General features: G+C 50.6%; 1 protein-coding gene across 1 annotated transcript in view; it reads left to right on the top strand.

Moving 5' to 3' along the window:
- Positions 1 to 13798, top strand: part of LHX5 (LIM homeobox 5) — a 14202-nt gene extending 404 nt beyond the window's left edge. Inside the window, exons 2-5 of the mRNA XM_027862046.1 lie at positions 2601 to 2824; positions 3750 to 4027; positions 6640 to 6805; positions 13431 to 13798. Coding sequence (XP_027717847.1) covers positions 2601 to 2824; positions 3750 to 4027; positions 6640 to 6805; positions 13431 to 13798 — 1036 coding nt within the window. The remainder of the gene's footprint in view (positions 1 to 2600; positions 2825 to 3749; positions 4028 to 6639; positions 6806 to 13430) is intronic.
- Positions 13799 to 14867: the final 1069 nt, after the last annotated feature.

Raw genomic sequence — 14867 nt, 5'->3', positions numbered from 1 at the left:
ACACACACACACACACACACACACACACACACACACACACACACACACACACACCGGGTCTGTTCCCGATTCAGCCCGGGTGCCTGAATGCCCAGGGGCTGGGATGGGGATATCCTTCCCGCAGGTGTCCAGAGTTGCAGAGTCGGGGTGAAGGACCGGAAGCCTTCCTTCTTGCCGGGTCCTCTTGCCACCCGAAGCGACCAGTTCTGACCCCAGAAGACCCCAGCCCCGCCCCCCCAACACACAAACACACCAGGATTGCTCAGGCGGAGGGAGGGAAGCCCAGGGAATTCAGAGATATGAGGGGAATTCGAAGATAGGGAAACCAAACAAACTTTTCTCGTCACCCTCCCTTCCTCGGATCAGCACAGATGATCACAGGCTGGTCAGGCCTGCCTGGGACTGTCTAGAGAGCTGGGTTCTCCTGTGGAAACATCCTGCCTGTGATCGGGTTAACTCGGGCCCTAAGAGAAAGGGGGTGCCCGCTGCGAGCTGGCCCTGGCCAGAGCCCGGGAACAGGCTTAAAGCCAGTGAGCCCCACAGGGTGGGGATTCGGAAAACACAGAAGCGCGCCGAGGCCCAGAATTGGGGACTGGGGGATGGGGGAGTGGGAAGAACTGGTTGAGTAGCTCTCCGGGGTCCAGGTGTGTGGGGGTGGGGAGGTGAATGCTTTTCTTTTTCGTTTGAAAGTTGTTTGGTGGGGTTGGATTTTTAAAAACTGTTCCTACCTTTCCCTTTCTTGAAAAACCCTGTTAGGGCGATCAGTAGATAGGGGCTTTGTGTGGGGCAGCCCGAAAGGTAGCGGCCTGGGGTAGGCAGTGAGGGACAGATCCCAGAGAGAGCCAGGGAGGCAAGTCCTATAGCCCCTCAGGCCCAACGAAGGTGAATTTCAATAGGTGAAAAGCCAGGCTCAGCTTTACACATGTAAACTACTCCTAATGGGCGCTAGCTGCCCGGCCCCCCCCCCCCCCAGTTGTGGTGCTTTCAAAGACTCTAATGATTTTGGATAAGGTGAAGATGAGTCAATTATACTTCAGGATAAGACCGAAAATGACTTATGGGGCCTAATGTGCTCACTGCATCAACGTCACCCAAATTCTCCTTGTTTGGGAGAGCCAGGCCATTTCTGTGTTCCTGCGTTTATGTGTGTCCTTGTGTGTCCGTATGAATATGTGACTGTGTGTCTTTGTATATGTCAGCGTATCTTTGGGTATTGGCCTGCTTGTCTGCCTCTGTATGTGACCACGGAAGTGTCCGAATGTTAGTGGGTCTACCTGTGTGTGTGCCTGTGAGTACCTGCGGGTATGCATGTCTTTGTGTGTGCTGGTGTATCCATGTGTGTGCCTATTAGTTTGTGTGTTTGTGTCTGTGTGCTCCCGTTTGTGTTCATGTCTCTGTGTATCTCTGTGTCTCTGTGGGTGCTAATGTGTATGTGTGGCTTTAGTGTGTGAGCTCGACTTCATGTGTGTACTTCCCATCAACCCAAGGGGGGAAAAACCTTACCTCTCTCACCATCCCATCTCACTCTTGGGTTTGTCACTGGCCTCCACAAACCCTGAATTCCTTCTCTTCTTTGGGGGTAGCAAATCTTTCCCCCATCGGGCAGCCCAAATGAAAAGACTGGGGAATTCCCTAAAATTAACTAGCTCTCTTGGGAGAGGGAAGGAATTGTCCTCAATTCCTTGGCAAGAAGAAGCCAGTTTTGTAATCCCAAGGACACCAGGCTTCTCGATATTATATTCCCCCCCCCCCTTTTTCCTGGTCCCCTATCCCGCCGGGAAAGGGGATCGCTTGAAGCCCGCAGACTGCACAGTAGCTCCCGGAATAACTGATTGAAGTAGGTCTGAATCCTGGGAAATCGGTCCCGAGGGAAGTAAGGACCCCAAGTCTGTACCTTCCACTGCCATTTATCAGTTGCGGCCGGTCCGGGGAATAAGGCTTTGGAAAGCTCTTTCCCTGGGGTGGGTAGCATCCCGCGTTAGCCGAACCCCTGACATCCTTTTTTTTCCATCTACTTCCAAGAAATCCATCTCCTGCTGCTCCAATACCCGGGCCCCTCTCCCCACTCTCCTCATCCCCCAGAGAATCCAACCTTCTCTCCCCAAGCCTGTACCAAGGCCTGGGCCCCTGGGTTTCGGGGTCTGCAGGATAGCAGCCCCGGCTAGAGTAGTCTTGAGGGAAAGAAATCTGATCTAAGCCTTTCCCCCGCCCCATCTTCGTTATTATTTTAATAGGGGGCCAGTTTGGGAGTCTGTCTCCTGCCCAGTAAGATTTATACGACCTTGTTATTAATTCCGATGAATAAATAATAATTGTGATTAATAGATAAGCATTAACCGCAATATTAGAAAGCTCCAGGAGTTCCCTCCGGCCTCCCACCCCAGGCGGGAGAGGAAACCGAGAGAATTCGGGATAGGAAAGTAGGAGGCTGGAGGGTGGGGATCTGGAGGAGGGGGTGAAGGTTTTAGGTAGGGTTGGTAAGGACATGCAAGGCTATAGGGGTGGTAGGCACAGTCCGGGCTGGAGTTAGGGTGCCGGCTCCTCCCTGACCTTAACGCTTCTCTCCCCTCTCCACTTTTCCCTCCCTGTTCTTTCCTCAGGCGGTTTGGCACCAAATGTGCTGGGTGTGCGCAAGGCATCTCTCCCAGTGACCTGGTTCGGAAGGCCCGAAGCAAAGTATTCCACCTCAACTGCTTCACCTGCATGGTCTGCAACAAGCAGCTGTCCACGGGCGAGGAACTCTATATTATAGATGAGAACAAATTTGTTTGCAAAGAGGACTATTTGAACTCGCCCAGTGTCAAGGAAGGCAGCCTCAACTCAGGTACCCGGAGCCCGCCCGAGGCCCGCGGCTGGCGCGCGAGGCTCTGGGGACTGGACTGGACGGACCAGGGCCTGCGTGCTCCCGTTGCAGCCACAGCCTCCGCCCAAACCTCAGCCTAGGCGCATCTGGGCGTTGGGGTGTCGGGGCGGGAAGGTGGCAGGCTGAGGGGTGGGATCAGATCTCAATCCTGCTCCGGCTCAGGGCTCTGTAATGGGCGGGATCACGGGGCGCTGGATTTGTACCTGGGAAAAGCATTTAGATCGAGGCAAGCAAGGGGGAGGGAGAGAAGGGGAATGGATGGACTGTGTGAAGGGGTGTGAGGAAGTGCTGAAATTGGAGATGGGTGGGGAGGGGGAACATCTGGCCTTCTGCCTGCCCTCTGTCCCACGTGACCACAACTGGCCGTGGAATGAGTCTTTCTGTCCCCACCCCGCACTTCACAAAATGGTGGCGCCTGCGGGTCTTAGCACTGGCCTTCCTCCCCCTTACCTTTACCCCTATGATGCCTCTCCCACTCCGAAGATGGAACCCACATTGTCCGAACGATTTTTTTTTTCCTGATAGAAGAGAATGTCTTCCCCATGCCGGGTCAAGGCGAGGGCCCCAGGCTCCACCTCTCCTCTCTTTCAATTGCCCAAAGTGCCAGGGACCAGTGGGGGTGGGGGTAAGAAGAGAGGAATAGAGAGAGGCCGGGGACTTCAGAGAAATCCACAGCAGCCGCCTTTCCCGATCCCATGCCCTCTCTTTCCCATTCCCAACGCGGACGGTCCTCTCCTCTGGGTAGTCGGGATTGCCCTAAATCCCCCTTTTAGAAAAAAGAAGAGCAGGGACGCAGGAGCTTCTCAGCCCCGACCTTCTAGAACTGGGCTTCCGCAGCATTCCCGCTCCCCGCTTACCTTTGTACCCTATCCCCTTCCCCCTACAGTGTCATCCTGTACGGACCGAAGTTTGTCTCCAGACCTGCAGGACCCTCTCCAGGACGACCCCAAAGAGACCGACAACTCAACGTCGTCCGACAAGGAAACCACAAACAACGAGAACGAGGAGCAGAACTCTGGCACCAAGAGGCGGGGGCCGCGCACCACCATCAAGGCCAAGCAGCTGGAAACGCTCAAGGCCGCCTTCGCCGCCACACCCAAGCCCACGCGCCACATCCGCGAGCAGCTGGCGCAAGAGACGGGCCTCAACATGCGGGTCATCCAGGTATGGAGCCCTCAACCCCCAGCCCGGCCCTTTGGAAAAACCCAGGACTGCCTTCCGCTGCTCCCGCAACGCCGCCGCCTTCCTGCCTCTTTTGTCCCTAACTGACTGTCGCTCTCCCTACCACTCAATCTCTTTCTCTTTTCTCTTTTCTCCTTAAGTTTTCCTTTCTCCTCGTCCCTTTTCTTCTTTTCTCTAGTTCTGCCTTCCTTTCTTCACCTTTGCCTCTTTGCCGCTCTCATTATCCCTCTCCCCTTCTCTCCCTTTGCCCCATTTCCTTCCTTCTTTCTTCTCTCTTTTTCTTGCCCTTTCTTTTCCTCTTTTCTCTCGTCCTCTCTTTCTCCTTCCTTTTCTTTCTTCTCTTCCACCTGGAATGTTTCAACTGAAAGCCCCCTGATGTGACAATTTAGGAGTCTTGACCTCTAATCCTGGCTCACACTCCCTGCATATGCCCTTGGGCAAGTAATTTCCCTTCTCTGGAACTCAGTTTTCTGCCCTGGAAGAGCAAAACAATAACCCTTTGGGGCTTTGCTTGCCCGGGTGGTTGTGAGAGAAAATGTTTCGAAAACCTTGAAGTGACATGTGAGTTATTAATAGCAGTATCGGATGATGTGAGTTAATGGATAAGAAAACTATCTGCCAAGCCCTACACATAAGGAAAGAGGTTGTTGCAAAAAACCCTCCTTTTCTCATTCTCTAAGCTTTCTCCCCTCTGCCTCCCAATCCTGCCAAAGTTCCCTTCATCTCCTCCCTTTGATGGCTAAGAAGGAACTTGGGAGCCCTTCAATTCATTCCCAGCGTCTCCTCTGGTCTCTTCCCTCCTCCTCTCGGAGCCTCTCGCAAACTGCCCCCTTCTTGAGAATCCCGATCACTGTCCCCAGTCAAGGCACTGAAATCACAACTGGAGGTCGGCTCAATACCGATGAGGGAGAAAGGAAGGAGGAGCCCAGGCCCGGGCTGGGCTTTTCTCCCATAATACAGAAAAGCAAAGGCAGGAAGGAGGAATCCAGGTCAGAGTCCGTCTAAGTTGGATCCTATTAGGAATAGGATTAGGGCAGGTCTCCACTCCTCCCTTCGACTCCCCTCCCCTCCAAGGACCCGATAGATCTTCGGGGAGGGGATGATACTGGGTTTGCCTAAGGCAAAGGAAGGGGGTAGAAGGGAAGAGGAAAAGAGAGGAGGGAAGAGGGAAGAGGCTGAAGGAAGAAGAGGAAAGAGAAAGGAGTAGAGGAGGGAGGCGGGAGACCTGAGTAGAAGGGGGACAAGGAGGAAGAGGGGAAATGGGAATAAAGGAAGAAGTAAGGGAAGGAAAAGGAGGTCCCTAGGAGTGCTTAGATGCTTATGTATGAAGAATGTGTGGTGTCCGCAAGGGCTGTGCAGAGGAGTTCAGGCATGAGAGGAAGTTGGTGCTTTGGCTATGATGAGTGGATCTGCTTCTTTGGGAGGCTGCTCTCTTCTGCCAGTGGCCAAGGACACATTCCCAGGATTCGTCCCTCTCTTCCTCAGAGCCTGGTCTACACCACCTGGGCCGGAACTCTTTCCAAAGGCCTTCTGGGATTATTAGAGTGATAGGATGTCAGGACTGAGAAGGACCTGGGAACACAGGAAGAAACCTTAGAATATACAATCTTAAAGCCAGGAGGGACCTTCAAACAGGATGTGAGAAAAAGAAAGAGCCATTAAAACAAAATTCAGTGCTGGAAGAGACCTTAGATTCAAAGAGCCCGAATTTTCCAGAGGAGAAAATGCCCAGAGAGGGCAAACAACTTTCCCAGGATCACACAGCAAAGTCAGATATAGAATCTAAGTCTCCTGAGTTGTAAGATCTTCACTCTTCCTATTATCCAAAAGAATGAGGAGAGCGGTCGTTTCCCCCATGAGCCTGGAGAGAGAGGAAGGGGGTTGGGAGACTGTGGGCGGGGGAGAGGAGATACAAATAATTAGGTTATCTCTCAGGTCGAGGGCCCCTTTGAGATGGAGAAGGAGAACAAGAAAAGGGGAGGGGGAATAAAGAATGAAAGAAACACAGACAAGACAAATAAAAAAGAAAGAGACAGGGCAAGGGGGAAAGGGAGGAAGAATCTTTGTTAACACCTCTGACTCTTGTCTTTATGAAGACGTCTGAGACTGAGGCTGGGGGCCGTAAGAAGTCGACTTCATTATCAGTCTCCCCACGGGTTTGCGAAATCTTTCACTCTTGGTTGGTTCGAAGAGTTAACTCTCAACTTTCCCTCCCTTCACCAGCTCTGACTTTAATCCGCCCTCCTCCCCCATTCCCTCTCCCTCTTCCCTGGTGGAAGGAGACCAGACTATAGGGAAGGGGAGGGGAGGGAGGAAGAGAGATGAGCTGTCTGTCATTAGAGTTTTTCCTTTCTCTTGGTGGTGGGGGGGAGGGGGCGGGACAGAAGAGAGACCCCACTTTGGAGGTATTTTGAGGAGAGAAAGAAACCAAAGGGGAAAACTAGTCTCCTTTATGCTGACCCCCCCCCCCCAAAGTGGAAGCCCAGGCCTCCTAATACTCCTCTACTTCCTGGGTCTGTCCTTCGGTCTTGGTGTTCTCAAAGAGGCCCAACCTTAGGGTTCTGCTCATTGCTTCCCCCACCTCCCATCCCCAGGTCTGGTTCCAGAACCGTCGGTCCAAGGAGCGCAGGATGAAGCAGCTGAGCGCTCTTGGTGCGCGGAGACACGCTTTCTTCAGGAGTCCTCGGCGCATGCGTCCACTAGGTGGCCGGCTGGATGAGTCGGAGATGCTGGGGTCCACGCCCTACACTTACTATGGAGGTAAGGAGAGCTCCGTGGAATTCTTTCTGCCTCGCGTCCCAGGACCCAGGCCCCTAGAACACTCCCCGTAGCCACCCAGGAGCCCAGAAACGTGCCTACACCTCCGGAGAGACTCCTCCTAGAAATTCGCTAGGTCCCAGCTTCCTAGGGGCACTCCTGCCCAGGGCATCTGTCCTCAACTGTGCGTGCAGGCTCACACTTAGCGAAGCTCAAGTACCAGAGAATGGGCTTGCTCACAATTTCAGGCCGATATGGGCGCTCTGCAGAAATCTGGTTAGGCTGCTCTTCACTGCCGTACAGCCAGGGCCCCAGACTCACTCCTCAACCCTTCACTGGACATGGAGACACCTCTCCTCCACGGCCACGAGTAACCCCGGTCCCTCCCTCCCCCACTGTCTTGGGCGTGCGGTAAAGTTCGAGTAGTTGACTTTATTTTTAGTTAGTTTTGTCTTTGTACATCATGAGGTTCCATTTAAAAGAAAAATAATGAATTCTATCCACGGGAATTGAGTATGTAAAAATCTATTGCTGTAAATGTTTGATGAACGAATGGACAGAACAGTCTCAAATGAGAGAGGAGCTATAGGAGACAGAAAAAGAGAGACACACGCAGGACAGACAAAAAAAAGTGATAGACAGAGACAGAGAGGAGACGAGAAAAAGAAACAGAGACTAAAAAGATAAAGACAGAGAGGAAAAGACAGATTTTTAAAACATTAGTTATAGTGTCTTCAGTTTCTTTTCTGGAAGTAGAATTTTCGGGAGTAGAAACCTTGCATGGTATCTCCCAGTGCCCTTAAGCCTGGGCCTGGCCAGCAGACAAAGGACAGTAATGAACCCTCCCTGGGGGTGGGATGTAAGCCAAAGGATGCTGCTTTGGCATACTGGGTGCAGGGATGACTGTTCTCCTAAACCCTTTCAACTGTTAGAGCTTCAGTTGGTGGGTTACACCAAGCAGGGTCCCTGGAGAGAGGAGGATAACATCCCCTGACAGTGACTCCAAGAGGCAGGTCCATCTTAGCTCATGCCCAGTTTAACACATAGAAAAGCTAGGGCTTCCTCTTGGCCTGGAGCTCCCCCTCAAAAAAATACTGCAGTTTGGGGAATTGTATTTCAGAGTGTTTTTCCTAGAGTCAAAGATAACCGGAAAAAATTTACAAATAATGCTTTCACAGGGTTGGGTTTGGGAAGTATTCATTCTCCATCCCTACTGGTTGCCAGGAAGGCTCAGCTCTTCTTCCAGTCACCTGTCGCCTAACTCTGGGCCCCAGGCCTCCAGGGGAATTGGCAGCACTCCCCTGCCTCCTGGCTCTGGGACATAGCTAAGCCTAAGAGTAGGTGAGTCAGGCAGCTGCCTGGGGCACAGGACACAGAGGGGCACCACAATGAAGGACATTTTTCAAATGTGAATTCAAGGCAGTTTTTAATGTTTATATTTTGTAAATGTTTTAGTCTCCTCAATATCTAGCTCTCCGAGACCCAGAAGAAATAATTGTGATAGGTCAAGGGGTGTGGTAAGCTGATTGCAGCTTAATATAAAACCTGGGTAGAAGGTTGGATGAGATAACCTCTTAAATCTCTTCTAAAAGATTCTATGGTCCTCTGCTAGTACAGTCATACACAGGGGGCGCCATTTCCAGACCTTTTGAAGGGCAAATTAAGGCTTCTTAGAGCTTCTAGGGTAAGCCCCCACAGACTGATTCTGTGGAGTGAGGAGGCAGTGATGGTGAAATGTACTTTTGGGAGGAGTGGAAGAGAGCTGGGAAGGTGGTGCATCTGCCTCCCTGGGCATGAAACCACAGAAGAGTAAAAAGGGGGAAAGCTGGATTCTGTGGTTTTAAATAAAAACAACAGAACAGCAATTTTGGAGAAGAGGACTTGAGATCATATATTCCTGGGAGAGTGGAGGGACCATAAAGAATAAGGCAAACCAGAGATCACCAAAGGTGGAAAAAGAAAGTAAGGAGAGGAGGGAGGGAGAGACAGACAGACAGAGAGACAGAGAGACAGAGACAGAGATAGAAACAGACAGAGACAGACAGACAGAGAGACTCAGCATCTTCAATATGGTTCTCACTAAGTGGTCACTACCACTTGGCAACATTGTCCCACTCTATGTGCCTATACCACGTGAATTCTGTTTGATTTTTAACTAAAAAGTAATTTTGTTAGTTAAGTATAAAGTGATCATTCATACCAGGAACAGATGGGCTGGGGTTTGAATAAAATTAATAAATAATATAAGAGAACTTGTTTGTGTGCATGTGTATGTTAGTGATGTGCATATTTGTATACTTATGTGTATGTATCTGTTGGCATGTGTATTGTGGTATGTATTTGTATGTTTTATGTTTTTGAGGAATCTGTGGTGTATGAACAGTTGTGTTTGTATGGGATGTATGTGTGTATATGTGGAAAGCGTATGATGTATATGTGTATTTCTGTGATGTATGTGTTTGTATTTGTATTGTGTACTGTGTATTTCTATGCCTATTACCTCAATGTTGTGTGTGTATATATATATACATGTATATTTGTATGTACATTATTTGTGTGTCTGTCCAAAAGTGTATCTGTGATGTGTATCTATTTTATTTGCATATGTGTGATATGTGTATCAGTATGGTAAGAGTATGTGCATTTGTGTGATATGTATGTGTATGTACATGTCTGTACACTGTGAGGACCGGATGAGCTAGGATCTGTGAGGTGCTTTGCAATAAAAGCACTCCCTAAATGATAAGCATTATTTTAAAGTGTGTGTGTACTTGGGTGCAGAGCTCTTGCTCCAAAGAAAAGGGACTGAAACCTTTTGGCAGTGACAATAAAGTCATGGCACCAGTGTGAGCAGTCAGGAAGGTTCTGTGTAATCCAGTCTTGACCAAAGTTCCAGTGAATGGCATCTGGTGACCTCTGGCTCCCAGGGACCTCTCATCCCTTTGCCCCAAAGCTCAGACCTCAGGCGAATAGTGCTCTGACATTCAACTGGATTCTAGAGCAAAGCCTATTGGCCAAGGGCACCCTGAAGGAGAGGCTTTGCAACTAGGGCCTGTCCTATACCTCTAGACCCTGTAAGGAGGGAGGTTTCTGAAGAGTAAGCCTATTCTTATTTGTAACAATTTTGATTGGCAGATTAAAACAATGTCATTAATAATAAGCAATGATGATCTTTCTATAGTTAAATCATTTTATTTCACTGAGCCTCAGTTTCCTCATCTGTAAAACAGGGGGAATAATACTTATAATAACTACTGAACAGGATTGTTATGAGTCAAACAAGATACATATGAAAAATCTCTTTGAAATCTTAAAGCTCTCTATAAATATCAGTAATTAGCACTGATTTGTTCTCACCCCTCTGGGAGTCTACCCTCCCGGTGCCCACCTTTACTACCTCTATTTCCCTTCCTGACCTCATGGGCGGGGCAGCGTAGGTCACGTCAGAGCTCTGAGTGGGAGCACTTTCGACTCGTTGCTCCAGCGGTCAGGTTGCTCTGGGCGCCTGCTAGAAGTCTGACCCCTCTCCTGTGTGCATCTCACCCTTCCTTCTCCCCTCTACCTTTGTGGGGAGAAGGGGGGAGGAGAGGAATAGTAAGAATGAAAAAGAGAGAGAGAGAGAAGAGAAACAGTGAAGGGAAAAGAAAGCGAGAGAGAAGAAAAGGCAGTGAGAGAGAGAAAAAAAAGAAAAGAGAAAGGGGAGGCACAAAGGAGAGAGAAGAGAGTGGGAAATAGACTAGAAGAAAGAAGGGGAGGGGAAAAAGACACAGTAGAGAAGAAAGGGGAGACAGGGAAAGACAGGAAAAGACAAGGGAGAGGAAGAGGAGAGGGAGGAAGGGAGGGAAAGAAGGAAGAAAAGGGGGAAGAAAGAGAAAGGTAAAGAGACGAGAGACTGAGGCAGGGAGAGGAAAGAGACAGAGAATGGAGATGGGGGGGGCGGGGAGACAAGGGCGAGAGGGGAAAGCCGGAGCTGCGGCCACGCGGGCCGCTCTAATCCGCGCTCCGAGAGATTCCGTCCCAAGCCCCAGCCAAGTTTGGCACCCCGGCAGCACGCAAGAAAGGGCACTTTGTGCCGGAGCTGTCTGTGTGAACAGAAGCCCCGGGCTCCGCGCAGCGCCCCCTCTCCCTCTTGTGTAAGCGCGAACAAAGCGCCAGCTGCAGCCTTTTGTACTTCTTTCAGACGGTATTTGTTCCAATTACCTCCAAACCCTGCCACCATATGGAGGCCGCTAGCCGAGCGCCGGCTCCCCTCAGTAGGCCGGGGACTTGCAAAGTCGCCTCCTCGGCTCCTCGGCTCCCTGCCGCCGCTGCTGCTTGCAGGCAACCGAAGTACGGGGCCCTGTCCTGTCTTCCTTCCTCCCCAGCGTGGCTCCCCATCTTTGCTGAAGTAGTTCTCCCCCCTCCCCAGAACCTTGGGCCGCGCGCTCCAGACTTGCTCGGAGAGGCGCTCCCTGCTCGTTCGTACTGAACCGCAGGGGGTCCAGAAGGAGGGGGAGAACCACAGCCGTTGCCGGCGTGGGCGAAAGAACAGCATTCTCTTTCTCCCTGGGCTCCCACCCCCTCGCTCCTCTCTGGGAAACCCACCTGCTGGAGCCTGGGTTAGGGGCATGGGGTTGAAGGGCAGTTCGATTTTCGATTTTTGGATCCTCGAGCAGTCAAATTCTTGTGACTGGCATTCAAAGGGGCCCACAAGCACACACAGCACACCTTTCCGCAGATGTGAGGGAAAAGTAAGGGTAGAAAGCGTGTTCGTTTTTGTTTTTTAAGGTCCTTCTAGGAATTAACATTCAGGGCGATTCCCTGCAAGCTTTAGGCGAAACGCAGGTGTCCTTTAGCTGTAAATCGAGCAGCTATAGAGAAGAACCTGGGTCCAGCTACATATGCCACTAACTCCCTGCACAGCCTACGGCAAGTACCTTGACTTTTTTCAAGACCTCAGTTTCCCTCTCTGTAAAATAAGAGAGAGGATTAATGATGTCCAAAGAACCTCTCAGATCTGACATTCTTTGTTTTAAGGTTCCTTACACTTTTGACATGCTCACGTTCTGTGTTCTAAGACCCGCCAAGATCTGACATTCTATGCTCCAGGTGACCACGCTGCTCTATATTGTGTTAGAAGGTTTCATCACCGTCGAACATCCTATATCCTGAGGTTCTACCCAGCTCTGACATTTCATGTTCCAAGGGCCCTCCCAATACTAATAGCCTGTGTTCTTGGCTTTTGAATTGAAGGTTTCCCTCGCAAACAATTGATTTTTCTTTTCGAATCTGAGACAATTGGGCAAATCGGTCCCATGTTAACCGGAAGAGCAGGGAGGGTCTCAGCGCCTCCCTCATAGACTCCCCCAACGCAGTCTTCGGACTTCCTCACTTGAGTCCCTCTGGCTAATCACTCTGATCCTCCGTGGGCAAAGCCTCTGGGTTTGCCACAGTAATGTGGTAATATTAGGAATAACAGCTCCAAAAGTGGAATGGAAGGGTAGGAATGGGGGAGAGTGAAGGGAGAGAGGACTGGTCTTTACTCTTCTTCCAGTTGCCTTTGTCAGTTAGGGCTCATGCCAGTGTGGCCTGGGTCCTGTGCCCTTGCCCGGCCCTGGTCTTCTAGGAAAAGATTGAAATGGCCAGGATAAACAACTCCTCCACTTTTGGATTGGCTCAGAATATGCTGTACCAACTGGAAGGAAGGAGGAAAGAGGGAGGGGATGATGGGGAGAAGGGGATGAAATTTGTGGCATAATCCAGGGCTCCTCCCAGCCAGTGGTAAGAGGGAACCATCGGTTCCCCCAACTCCTTACTTCCAAAAGCTTGTCCCTGGCCCAGAGATCTCATAGGTTGCTCTCTCTCACCTTTCTAATGATTGATTCTTCTTCTTTCCTACCTCCCTTTCCCTACCCCCATATTTTCCTCCTCTCTATTCCTTCTTTCTATCTCGAAATTCCAATCTACCTCTACCTCATTCTTTTTCTCATCCATTTCTATTTGTATCCTTTCATCTTCTCTCCTTTGTGCTTCACTTCTTTACCCCCCTCCTTTTCTTTGGTCCTCACCTGTGTCTTTGCTTCCATTTCTCTGCCTCTACTTATCTGTGTGCACCTGGTCTGTGTCTCTTTTCTCTTTCATCTTTGCATCTCAATATTTCTGACCGTCTCTGCATACCTCTGTTCTACATTCTTATCTCTGTTTTCTATTTCCATCTCTTGGTTTGTCTCTGGCCCATGGACGTATACCCTACCCTACCACCACCTTTTTTTTTTTTCGATTTTGTCACTCGGTTGGTTTCTGGTGTCTCTGTCTCTCTGGCCATTTCTGTGTGTCCTTTCTTCCTATCCCTGTTTCTTTTCTATTTCGCATTTTATTTCTGATGTCTCTGTCTTTCCAACCATCTCTGTATTCCTCTACTTCTGATCTCATCTCTATTTCCTCTATCTCTCGGGCTGTATCTGGTTCCTCTGTGTGAATGTGTCCCTCACTGCGTTCTGTTTCCGATTTGTGTCTGTGTATCTGGCCGTCTGACTGTCTATGTGTATCTGTCTCCATCTCTGGGCTTATGGCTTGCTTCTGTTTTTCTACGAATCTCTCCCTCCCTGCCCCTCCTTCCCCCGTACCTTCCCCCATCCCCACTGGCCAGATTACCAAGGAGACTATTACGGCCCTGGAGGAAACTACGACTTCTTCCCGCACGCCCCGCCGTCACAGGCGCAGTCGCCCGCAGACTCCAGCTACTTACCGAACTCAGGGCCTGGCTCCACCCCGCTGGGGCCCCTGGAGCCGCCCCTCCCGGGGCACCACTCTTCAGAAAACCAAAGGTACACGGATATGATCTCTCACCCGGACACGCCGAGCCCTGAGCCTGGCATGACTGGCTCTCTGCACCCCATCCCGGGCGAAGTCTTCACCGGGGGGCCCAGTCCGCCTTTCTCTATGTCCAGCAATAGCGGTTACAGCGGGCCACTGTCACATCCCAACCAGGAGCTGAATGAGGCTGCCGTGTGGTAAAAGCTGCTGGGCCCTTCCCCAGCCCCTTCCCCGCCCAATACACCCGGCTTAGGAACTGCACGGAGCACCCAGACCTCTCCCCACCCCAGGCCCGGCGCCTTTGTGGATCCAGAGTCCTATACAGCACACACGTGCACACACAATTTCTCACTCACGCACAGAATCACAATCTCTCTCACACACACATTCATGAAAGATCGAGAGCGCGCGCGCACGCGCGCGCACACACACACACACACACACACACACACACACACACACACACACACACACACCCCTATACCAAAACGCCCAGCCCCGGGCCTGTATCCCACTGCCTCCAAACCCAGGCGTTATCGCCAACCGAGCCTCACTCAGTACTCCCTCAGGTCCACCATCTAATGTCTGACTCCTCCAAAGGCGGGATAGTACTTGGGGAGAGCCCCATCCATCCCTCACTCGGCCACCCAAGCTGGTTCGACGTGGCTCTTTCCGGGACCTAGAGCCAGACCACAGTGTTTTTCTCCTCGACGCTACAAGCAGTTTTCTTGGACCAAAGTCAATCCCCACTGGATCAACAGATTTTGAAGCACCTGCGAGACTTAAACCTATGTTCCCCTTTTCTTCTTTTCTTGGAGGGAGGGGAGAGGCAAAGAAATGGAGACGATTTTTTTCTTCTCCAATTTCGAAAGGCATTTTTAAAAACACTTTTCTCCCTCACGTCTCCCTTTCTTTAAAAAAAATGAGAAAGGTGTGTGAGAGAAAGAATGGGGAGGAAAGAAAGATAAAAGAAACAGTGAGAAGGGAAAGCAGGGGAAAAGACAGGAGTTGAGGGGAGATGGAGGAAGAGAGAGGAGAAAGCATAAAGGGGGAAGAAAGAGGACAGGGAGAGAAAGGAGAGACAGACAGAGAAAAACAGAGAGAGAGACAGAGAGAGAGAGAATGAGAGAGAGAGAGAAAATGAGAGAGAGACAGAGACAGAGAATATAAGAGAAAAAATGTGTCTTGGTGTGGACTTGGGTTAGGAAAGAAGAAAACTCAACCTGGAATTTGTCGCCCCCCTGTGGCCTCTCCCCAGACCCCAATTCAG

The sequence above is a fragment of the Vombatus ursinus genome, unplaced genomic scaffold, assembly GCF_900497805.2.
Source record: "Vombatus ursinus unplaced genomic scaffold, bare-nosed wombat genome assembly UNPS02001287.1, whole genome shotgun sequence".
Lineage (NCBI taxonomy): Eukaryota > Metazoa > Chordata > Mammalia > Diprotodontia > Vombatidae > Vombatus > Vombatus ursinus.
The sequence above is the reverse complement of the archived record's forward strand: the minus strand, read 5'-3'. Positions and strand labels throughout refer to the sequence as shown.